The sequence below is a fragment of the Zerene cesonia genome, chromosome 8 (assembly GCF_012273895.1).
Source record: "Zerene cesonia ecotype Mississippi chromosome 8, Zerene_cesonia_1.1, whole genome shotgun sequence".
Taxonomy (NCBI): Eukaryota; Metazoa; Arthropoda; class Insecta; order Lepidoptera; family Pieridae; genus Zerene; species Zerene cesonia.
In genome coordinates, this window is record NC_052109.1 from 6,274,384 (window position 1) to 6,286,424 (window position 12,041).

Here is a 12,041-nt window from a genome sequence, read left to right on the forward strand (position 1 = left end):
GCGTGTTGGCAGACGTGCGTTCCTGCACTGGGAACATATATCGGGCTGATGCTGATGCTGATGATGATATATATTGTACGGTATAAAACAAGTGGTTACTCACAAAGTCCTGCCGTATATCAGCAAAGTCCTTGCCGTACTTGTCGAGTGCCTCCTCGAAGAGGTTCGCCTCGGAGGCGGACCACTCCTCCATCTCGTCGCGGCACAGCACCGGGCCGGACGCGGGCACCAGCGACGACAGCGCCGCCTCTATGCTGTAGCCGCTCGCGTGCAGCGTGTCCATCGCGTGGAACTGTCATGATAAAGAGTGGCGTTTAGTTAAACAGTGCTTACAAGTCGTCCGGTCACCATAACCATGAATAAAATAATATAAAAACGTACAGGGTGTTCCCGCCTAGTAGCTATAACCATATGCAAAAGAGTATACAGGTTGACCCTGCCTAGAATGCGTTATCGTGATAATCATAAAAATCAAGCAGCTACTACTTGATAAGTGAAATAATACCTGTCAATTATCATCTTTTACAATGATTTACGCATGCATTGGGTACAAAATAATGGCTTTATTTAAACTCTATAACAACAAGATTTTTATTACATATAATCTATTTAAATTTCTTTCTTTCCTAGACCAAATGGTCTAAATAACTAGCATATCACTGATGATCTGACGGATGCAGTAAATTGGCACATTTTAGCCATGAACACCTTTTGATGTTAAAGGTAAAATTTCTACAGGTAAAACTCTACAATATACTAATAGTAAATGTCCAATAAACAAACATTTTAACAAAAATAAAGCAGTTGGTATTAAAAAATTTAATTGGGATTTCCTGCTACTAAATATCACTAGGCTATACTTAATTACATTATAACTAGAAATTTTGAGGGCAAGGGTGTATTTACCACTTTAAAACACTAGGGTGTGTTGGGTTCAATCACTGTCACAATCACAACTTCAAATCACTCAGGTATTCATTTATATATTAGGTGTGCCTAATTTTTTACTGTTATATCTAGATCATTTATCTACTGAAATTTATGTATGACTCAACTAGCTAAACGGCATCTTCAGATATGAACATTTTGCAGGCGACACGGCGACCATAGATAAGTTTCAATATTGTAGGAATATCGGCTACTGTAGGCAAGTTTAGTTGGCATTGTTTTTGTTAAAATTGGCAAAGGTGCTGGTGGCTTATCAAATCGTAAGCGGTACGATCGCCCATAAACATTTGCAGAAACCATACGTCTCCACAAATAGGTTTTAATTGGTAAGGCATATAGGATAGGATTGTTAGGCTTCTTTTCCTTACCCCTTGTAAGGAAAAGAAGCAGACATATGCTACTATTTGACGCCGATCTTCTGTGTGTTGTGGTATCCTTCCCCGTGTGTTTCCCAGGGTCATTCCCTGGCTCAATTCATAACCAAGCATGTTCGACATTTCCAAATGAAAAATACTCCCATACTTATAATATATACTAACAATATAATATATAAGTAATGATGATACACGAAAGGGACGTTACCGCTGGGACTCCACTAACAAGCTCTCTACACTAAGGGGTTGTACTCTAGCTACATATACGAGCAGGCGGGTTAGCGACTCACGAGGGTGATGTCCCGGCTGGCGGCGGCGGCGGACATGTGCAGCGAGGGCTGCTTGACGCTGGAGGAGCAGTCGAGGGCGCGCGCGAACGTGCCCACCGAGCGGGACACGACCAGGAACTGGTCGATCTGCCGGTCCGTCAGCCCGTGCTGCGGCGTCCACACCAGCGTCTCCAGCTCCGCGCTGCTGCGGCCGTCGTCCTCGCCTGCAATTCGTTTATTTATAATGCCGTATCGTACAATAAAACAAATGACTATATGAATACCGCCTTCAAATTCTCAAAAATAGACCAAATTTATATGAGACCACACAAAAAAAATTTTAAACATTGGTGTCCCCATTCAAAAACAGTCCTGAGGTAAAAAAGCAACAAAAAATACAGTCGTATTGACAACCTCCTCCTTTTTTTGAAGTCGGTTGAAAATTAAATTTGTTTGTACGTCCATTGGCACTCAAAAAATATTCGAAGACTCTGCCTTAGCGCCTATTAGGCAGTTTTCTTATGAGTCGTCCTGTACAATAGACTTTGAGCATTACTGCCACGAAATAAGGTTTTAATTTCAATCAATCTTTTGTATCATGCTGCTCATACATCTTTGACGACCTTTCAATAGGCGATTGTGAGTCTAATTGTTTGAAACAAAATTTTTGGGTGTTGTAATACATCAACGCCAATAAATTTCATCCAAAAAGCGGCCTTACGAAGTTTGTAAATTCATATATCGAATATTATGTTACTGTTATTAAGTTTATCATAAATGGAGTGTTGAACCTGACAAAAACATAATTTTTTTTAAATAATGACTGCAAATGTTCATACTCAATATATTTCTCAACTTTTTTTGTTATTGTATTTCTAAATAATGTAGAGTATTAGTCATTTTAATAATAATGTAATTCATTAAACATAAATTCATTAGGTGAGTAAGCAAAATTGTATATTATTTCTCTAAATACTATGTAAAATACATTATTTTATTAATTAATAATAAACTCATCCTAACCTTTCCAACTAATATCCTACTAATCCTACTAATATTTATTATTTATTATCCAACTAATATAATGCGAAAGTTTGTAAGGATGTATGTGTGTTTGTTGCTCTTCACGCAAAAACTACTGAACCGGTTGCAATGAAATTTGGTATGTAGACAGCTGAACAACTGGAATAACATATAGCCAACTTTTTATCCCGATATTCTCATGGAATTACGCGGGAGAAACCGCGTAACGCAACCAGTATTCGATATTTTTCAATATTTAAGACACATTACAAGTAACATGAATTTTTAGAGTTTAGTATTTTATTGTGTTTGAGTTTAATTAAATTACCGATTTCAAAAAGCAGGAAGTTCTTAATGTGATTTTGATAGATCAATTCAATGGCAGAATTGCACTAAAGTTAATTTGTAAACCTTAAATTACAATGAATCAAATATCTTACCTTCTTTTAATAAATTAGTTACTTCAGTCTGATATCTACTTCCAACTCTGATTTCACCCTTATCTGCTAATAAAGTCTTTTGTGAAGGATCAAATACTAAACAATAAAAAAATGCGTCCTGAAACAATGAGAAAATTGTGTATTAATATTTATAAACATTGTGAAAATTTCTGTCATAGAGAAGGAGCGATACTTTTAATGGCTTTGTCAGTGAGAATGGGTTCTTAGCGCGCGTCAGAGCGCTAACCTGACGTTACGCTATGACGTTGAATTGTGTTTTATTACGCGTTATGGCTTTGTCAAACCGAAGGCATATTGAGCGCGTCAGAGTGACGCCGCGCTATGCCCTTATGGCATTGTCATATAGATCGCGTTCTGAACAAGCGTCACAGCGCTTACCTGACGCCGCCCTATGACAGAGTTATCTGACAAAGCCATTATTTGGTTGGCAATTTATCTATTGCAGGCGAAATTCACGAAATATTTTATTGGCTTTAAAATCTGCATTAATTAATAATATAACGCATAAGTTCGTTGGTTGGAACGCGATAATCTCAGAAACTACTGGACCGAATTGAACAATTCTTTCACCGTTGGTCATGCACGTGAACTCTGAATGCTATAGGCTACATATTATGCACCACGGACAAAGCGGATCGGACCGCAATACGCTCATCAAAGTCCAGGCCAATGAATATGTCAATATCCAAATTAACATGAGTTTTTAAAAAGGAAGCACCACGATGCGGTGGCAACGGCACACGGCCATACAGCCTCGCCGCTCTTCTTCATTTATTATTCACCAAATAATTATAATTTAAAAATATCTGCACTATTCAAGTAAATAGCAGCGGAAGTGCGGTACGTTCCGCTCAATCGATCACAGAAATTATTCCATTACAGTTGTGTCCTTGCAATATTAACATCGCTGTGACGTGGCGATCCTTATATGTATAGAGACAGTAATAAAATATAGCAGGAAACGCAGACATTGATACGAGATAGGACGGTAAGTGCATGCTCATTTCCTTATTAGTTGGCGTTCGTCGTATATTATTGTTACTTACAATATACATACGGTAGCTCGCACGTTCGATATATCAAATTCAGATGTTTTTTAATACCTTAAATAAATTCGTAAATATTCGTTGGTTGAATATGATTTTTTTAGTTATATAATATAATTAAAACAATAACCAGCAATCTTGAAACTATAACAGTAACTTTAACACCGACAACATTTTAATTAAAGCTTCGAGATCATATTAAATATTTAACATTTTTCCGAGTTGAGTTTTGCGAGCATTCTATTTCTCACAAATTATTACAACTGTGTCCTGGTAGAAGAAAAGAAAAAACAACAATACTTCTAACAGCCTTAAAAAGAAGTAACAACTGAGATCAATAATCTATAATTATCTTTTCCACCTAACCTACTAACATTTACGACAAAAAAATAAGATATATGACAAAACGAATCGCACGCACACACGCGCGACGCGCAGTACATACTCACATCCTTATTGAGATAGCTGAGCAGCGATTCGGTCTCGTTGAGCAGCGTGACGCTGCACTTGCCGCGGATGTGCGTGGCCGGCAGCGTCTCCACGTGCCGCGAGAGGAACAGCTCGCGGTGCTTCGCCTGGTGCCGCTGCTTCGGCGCCAGCCCGTCGCCGCCGGGCAACTCGCTAGATTCCTCCTCCATTGCCACTGGAAGTGCGATGCGTTCGTGTTAGGATACGGCGGGACACTTGACATTTTTGGCGTCATACTTGGGGCCGGTTTCACCACTTCCTGATAGGCTAATTAACACTTTTTGGACATTTGGTTTGTTTCATTTTAACTGACATAAGCAGAAGTTGTGAAACCAGCAACGTAAGCAGATTCTCCTTTAAAGAAGAGATCAATTTAATATACTAATCTGACCTCAAAATTTTATGAAGGTATTGAAATAAAATATATCTCAAACTACTTGCTTTATATCAATTAATACCTAATGCTAATACCTACATCAATAAACAACACTTTTGTTTGTGGTAAGTAAAGGTATATTTTTTATCAATTTAACTTATTATATGCAATCATTTATTCATAATATAATAATGAGCCCGAGTAATTCTTGTACATAAAATTTGCAAACATTTCAGATCCTTCGGTAAGGTAAGCATGACGTGGCATTATAGTTCTTGGTGTGATGGATCACATGTTAAACATAATTCTCCTAAATGGTCACTGACGTACGTGGGATAAGGAGGTAGGTACCTCTTCTTCACAGATTCTGAAATGGGATTTAATGACAACAATTTCCTACCGAACACAAAAAATGTACAAAGTTATAGAGTAACGAAACCAAAAAAGTAAGAAATATAGCCGAAATTAAAACCTCCTTCATTTTTGGGTACGTCAGTAATAATAGATTAAAATGTGAAAACTCCTCCCTCTCTCCCTCAATACGATGACATATAAAACATGAAAATTTGTTTTTAGTTTATGTGACTTCGGAACATTATATGGAAACAAATTTCCTGCTCAATGTACTTAGCTTAGAAAAAACATACCGTTCTTAAATATAAATCACCTAAGTAACATAAAAGTAAAACAAATAGACAACCATAGATGATGGAGCCTATATAAAATAAATTAGAAGTGCATTAATGTCCGCTAAGTAATAGTCATCAAATCATCAGTTTGACATAGGGTGGTATTAATTGGTTATGCTCTGTTTCCCTGGGTGGAGGCCTTGCGAGAGACGCGGGGAGCGAATGCTTGGGCCCGCGCTCGAGGCAGGTGCGCGAAACGTACGCTTCGGGCTTCGGCTTTTTGTTATGTTACTGTTGAATGACGCCCCAATAACGCGTTACACGTAAAAGTAAATATATGACTATTATCCCTCTGAATGTGCCGCTAGACGAATGGTGAGATTTTGTGTATAGAATTTTAGATTAGTATGAATCTAAACGTAGGTAGTCTGATACAATTACAGTAAAAAATAAAATGGTACGTAGGTACCTACGTGTATTATTTTCAGATCCGAATTTTAAAGAGAGATAATTTTCTCGATATTGTCAAGTAAGCTGAATTGGAAAGTTGTAATGAATGTTTAATTGTGACGAGACACACCCATGATGGCGAAGTCGCAACCAATGCCGTATAAAATTTAAAGCGTCGCACCGCCGAAACAATTGGGTCATGTTAATAATTCATTCAGTACATAAATTAAAACTTGGCGATATCGAGGACCGGTTTTAAGTTAAGATGGCCTTTGTGTGGTAACGTGGCGCGTGCGGCCGGCGGGGCGCGGGGGCCGAAGCGCGGTGGGGTGGGTGCGTACTGGCTACTTATTATTATCACGCAGATTCCTCGCATAAACCACACGGTTAATAAAGACTAGCCTTTCTAAATGGCGACGTGCGATTATAGGAAAACACGTGTTCACCGCGGGGTGGTCCACAGTCTGCACATGGGTAGGAAGGAGTCGAACGACTAATGGTTTCATTATTGTTTATACGTGTATGCTTTATATTACATGCAGCGTCCAAACAAGCAAGCCAAGCCAACGGGACAGTAACAAAGAAACTCTACATTTAAACCCGAAATACAGTTTGTTTAATTTGCAAAGAATATGTTAAGGGCGACGTTAATTCCAGCGGCAATAAAAGCCGAGGGTTGTCTAAGAGGGATAAAGAGAACTACTACTTTTTGTTTTCCATTATAGAAATGATAGCAGCAGTTTCTGGTTAAATCCCGAGTTATCGATAATATTTTTAATTTTCTAATTGGGTAGACGTTGAAAACAACGTTCATAGGAAAACAAATGCGTTTTATTTTGAATGTTTTTGTTTAATAAATACTCGGTTACAAATTAGTATGAACATTATTAGTAATATGTATGTATAATACACAAAATTCTTATGAGTTAGTATGATGATTATGAACATTATACAGAAATAAAGCATTATTCCTGAGAGGCACCTGGCACAAGTATTTGTTTAGTTTTTATACCGTTTCCCCAAAATGGACAATAATTAACAATCCTCATTTGGGGATATCATGTTAATTATCCTTCTTTATATATACAAATGTATTAAAGTCAACAGATAGCAGTTACACCAAACCTTCAATTACAAACTTTTTCATAAACACAAAAATTGAAAGTCGATACGAAAAAACAATATTATATCGATACATCTCACACACAGAACATCTCTAGTTGTCGCGGGCCGCCATTACCGAGCTTCGGTTGGGGGCGGCCGAATTGTGGGGGATTTACTTTATGATAATTATTTCGATTGGCTTCGCGTGAAAAGACTCGCGTAAAAGGGATTTTAAGACAAGTTTCTTCTGCTTGAATCATTGCCAGTCCTTCTGTTACATTCATTTGGTATTTTGAGCTTAGAAATAACCAATGATCAATGAATGGCATGTTTCGAATTCAACGCTATTGAAATACGCAATGTTTCAAAAAGCTAGAAAAGTCTACCCGGAGCTAAATCATGGTTTAATTTATGTACAAACTGAGAACGCAATAGGTCAGGGAGCTGTAGCTGTAAATATTTAAGTTTGTGACAAAAAATTTTTTTTTGTACTATAAGGTGTAGCCAGAGACCGCTACTAGTTTAACGTATATATTAAGATAAATAAAGGCTGTTTAATTAAACGTGGAGTTTTCTAAGAATAAAAAAATAGAGGACAGAAGGATAAGGTGTGTCGTATAACCAAATACCGGATAGTCTTATCTTCTTTATACATAGATTTTTTTCTAAGCCAAGTCATATATAGCATTGGGTTTCAACTAAGAATGTATTCGTGAATAATATTATTAATCTGTCTTGCGTATTAATGATCAACAAGTATACATTTGATCGGTATATTTCAATAGAAATAAAATAATAGCCTTTACGACGTTTAGAGTTAAAATTTCTTTAATGAATCTAATTCGTAGTAAGATGTAGGATGCCAAATTATTTTATTTTCACTTATATTTGGCTAAATGAAAAAAGCCTGTAGAAATAGCCCATATGATATTCCCGGCGGATTGTAATTATCTTCTTCGAATGGCTTCTAAAGACAGCCAAATTTTTAATCCTTTTTACGTGAAAGACACATTTACAGAATCCACATAAACTCTGGGTTTTATTGTTAAATTCGTTGTTTTCTATGTCCAGAAAAATCTACTCGTCGGATAGCTAGAGTAGCGATTCTATTTTTAAATGAACGTATAGTCAGTTATTTACCTCATCTTAGTAATTTATCAAATGTACGTCAAATCTCATATCTAACGGTACCTACTTGAAAATTAAGTATAAAGTTTATCGTGTATCGTGTTATTCTACGAAACTAGCCCCAGTGCGAAACGGTATGCATAACTATGTTTTGCTTACAATATGAATATCAAACATGTTTATAGCTGAATATAGATATGAATTTAAACAATAATTATTTCTATTACTCTAATCCCAGTTCACATGAACATAGCTTTTTATACTTTTCAGTTTGCATAAATACTTTAACCACAATGATGAATTTCAGACTTCGCTCTTAAATTGTATCGGGCTTGTGGGCATTTTACGATGTTTGTAATAAACTGACAATAAAACGTCTACTGTTTTAATATTTGGATTAATTTGAACGAGGTATTTTAACAGGAGAGCTTTGTATAAGGTATTTTAGATGGGGTACGCCGTATCACACCTTATCTTATCACCCGCCATGGTGGCATTGTCAGCATCGAAGATTCTAGATTAGGGCATAATGGAACAGCTTTGTTAAAGCCGCTACACTTGTGACTTTCATAATATTGAACTTGCTAGTTTTAAAAGATTTATACAATGTACGTGGTATGCGCTTTTGAAAGCAGTTTAGCTATAAAGTAAACGTATCGAGTTTACAGTTTGCGTAGTAACCGCTGTATTGTGGTGATTTTATAAGTTGTAATAATTAATGCCTTTATGTATGTATACATTATATTTGGGGATCAGTTCATATTCGGCAATTCAATAACACGGGATTATGGTTCCACTCGCATCACTACGCAACTAATTAAAGCGTAGGCAAAGAGAAAATGGCAATCTGTGGAGGCCCCCGCTAGTGGGGGGGTCGGTTACGTGTGCCCCCTTGGGGTGGTCGGGTGTATGGTTTTTCTACTCGGGCATCCTTTGCTTACTTATTGATCCAGTCAAATGTGTGGAGGTGGCGCTGTGGGTGGCGCGCCCACCCCGTACCACCCGAAGGGGGGTACGTCCAAATAAATCTACCCGCCCGCGAAACACCGCAGTGACAACAGCGGTCGCCGGTAAGATGCGGTCGCGGTCTCCATTCAGCACTCATCTCGAGGGACCACGGTGGCCACCGGAGACGCCGCGGCGACGCGGGCCACCTCGGGGCTCGATCCCATTCAATGTTCATTTAATTGATATCATTTCTATCGAAAGGTTGGCGGGTGCGACCTTAGAAATAAGCATGCGCGTCACCGCCTAAGGTACCTAGTATTTAAACCGCGACGGCTCTACTGTATTCATAGGGGTCAATGACATTTCTATGAAACAAATACATATATCCTGCCCGTGTCTGGCGAATCGAAATTAAAACTTAACTCTGTATATAAATAGCAGTTAAGTAGGCATCTAATTATACGTATTATAATAAGACTGTGGGACATGATAAGAGAAAACAATTCACTTTAAAAACGTGAATTTTATATTTTTTGGGTATTCGATAAACCTCTATAGGTACTTGTTTTATTTTTACAAGCATATAATAGTCTTCAAAGATTCATAAAACCATTAGGGAGTAAAAAATAATGAATATTTCTGTATATTGAAACAATAGACTGTTTATCATAGTATCCAAGAAACAATTGTAATGTTCCAAAAAAATAAACTCAAGATCAATAATAAGACAGCACAGCACCTATATCTAAAATGGGTCGCAATCACCATAGCGCACGGTAATCCGTACAAAAAGCAACCTCGTGAAAAAAGCCGCGAAAGAATGAAAAAGAAATTAAGAATAAAGCGTAAAAAGTCAACGATTTTTCCAGCCAAGAGAGGACTTGTTTATCTTCAGTTTGCTGTGGTGGAGCTAAATACCACTCGGTATCAAACACCTCCAACTCGTGCCAAGTGCTCGAACAAGATCCCCGTATTCATGAGCTACTTCAAAAATTCGATTCTATATTGCCTTTTTGGTGAAATCTTTTTGTTCCGCTAACTATGATATTACGCTTGTACATTTACATGGAATGTACCCACAGCGATGTTTTTTATTATTCACGTTGATAATTACACATGATTTTTGAAATGCCGCAGATTTCTCGGGCAACAATATGATCGTAGACTTAGATGGGTTGTTAAGATATGTTGTGTAATTTATACAGTGTATGTTTTATGACGCTAAAAGATTGTTAACACGTTGGACAACTGTACTGAGGGCTAAGGAACATAGGGACTTAGTCAAACAAATAGAAAATACGTCACTTCAGGGTTTTTATTTGAATTTCACCATAATATATTTCATATTATGGCTGATTTAATATTCGAGGTATGTAATCTAAACTTTAAATATGACAAAAATTTTATACGGAATACTTTCCGAAGTTACCTTTTCGAAATTGTTAAACGTTACCTATATTTCATCATAGGTTAAATTAAAAATATGCACTGCACACATTTTTAAATTGAACCATAATAAAATTTTTGATTTTATGAAAAAATATGATAATTATAGTTTGTAATTTATAGTAATAGTACTGTAGCTCGTTTTCTCATATCTAATGGTGTTCGCATTTTTTTCTAACGCACATACAAAGTACACGTAACTCCAGACAATATAACAAAACACGTACAAACCACGTTGACGTACAAATATGAAAAAAATATTAGATATTCTTATAACCAATTGCTAGCAGTTGTGGGTACTTAGTATTTTTGCCCAGACATACCTGTCTTAAATCAAAATGAATTAAGATTTATACTTCTATTTTTGAATATCCAATAATATCTAAGATGAATGAACCCAAGAGAAAAACAAGCCAACACATCTCAAGTGCATTTAACATTAGCACCATTATAAAAAAAAGAACATTATAAAAAAAAGAACATTATAATAAAAAATAAATAAATAAAGCAACGGATAAACATACAGCGAGCTCTAAATTCCCGAACGGGACCGCAGAGCGAGCGCGGTTTCCGGGCCTTTACGAGAGTAAAAGTTCCCTCAACGTTGTCCCGCGAAACGGACAATATCCAGCTTACACTTTTACAAGATCCGGTAGTTATAAAGGTTAGTTTCTTATGATAGTACTTTTTATTCCCTCTTTTTTTCACTTATACCAAATGTGGGTGCCCACACTAGCTATACCTGTATCGTGCGTGGATAGGGTTTATCACTTGGTTTACGCCTCGGACTACCAATGTTCTACGATATGCCTTTACATTGAATTATGGTATATGAATTAACGTTTGACCTTGTCTCGTCTGATAGAAAGTAGACAGGTAAGTAGCATCCGCTTTATTCCTAGACACTTCAAAACTCACTTGACCCCTGAAGCGGTTGATAATAACAAGAAGTATGTTTGTTGGCCAGCATCGCTGGAGATTCTCGATTAAAACAAATGGTTGTAGCCAGTATTGTTGAGCTATTCTATTGATATTTAAATCCGCAGTTCTACGAACCCTTTACCAGCCTGTTCGTTCTTGTCAACATATCCATAAAGTTTTCATTGCGTCTAACACATCTAACTAAAGCTCTTTCACAGACTTACAAGTAATAATTTCTTAGCATTGGATTCATATTTTTATGTGTCGGTATTGTAAAAACCGTTACATTATAATCTAACTCGCGAGACTGCAAACTGACGAAAAATAGTGATCCGTAACATTCTCTTGCAATTGAACGCATTATTTTTCGTAAGACTATACTTAGTCTGGCCATAAATACTGTTACACTTAATTATAAAAAAATATTACATTTGAATTTCGAATCTGTCA

General features: G+C 36.9%; 2 protein-coding genes across 2 annotated transcripts in view; one reads left to right on the plus strand and one right to left on the minus strand.

Moving 5' to 3' along the window:
* Nucleotides 1-49, plus strand: part of LOC119828735 (metastasis-associated protein MTA1-like) — a 4,161-nt gene extending 4,112 nt beyond the window's left edge. Inside the window, exon 7 of the mRNA XM_038350978.1 lies at nucleotides 13-49. Coding sequence (XP_038206906.1) covers nucleotides 13-49 — 37 coding nt within the window. The remainder of the gene's footprint in view (nucleotides 1-12) is intronic.
* A 50-nt stretch (nucleotides 50-99) lies between these two features.
* The window catches only part of LOC119828736 (metastasis-associated protein MTA1-like), a 43,643-nt gene continuing 31,701 nt past the window's right edge, over nucleotides 100-12,041 (minus strand). Inside the window, exons 4-8 of the mRNA XM_038350979.1 lie at nucleotides 4,571-4,764; nucleotides 3,055-3,172; nucleotides 1,613-1,815; nucleotides 141-292; nucleotides 100-109 (exon numbers count right to left, since the gene is read on the minus strand). Of these exons, the coding sequence (XP_038206907.1) occupies nucleotides 100-109; nucleotides 141-292; nucleotides 1,613-1,815; nucleotides 3,055-3,172; nucleotides 4,571-4,764 (677 nt within the window). The remainder of the gene's footprint in view (nucleotides 110-140; nucleotides 293-1,612; nucleotides 1,816-3,054; nucleotides 3,173-4,570; nucleotides 4,765-12,041) is intronic.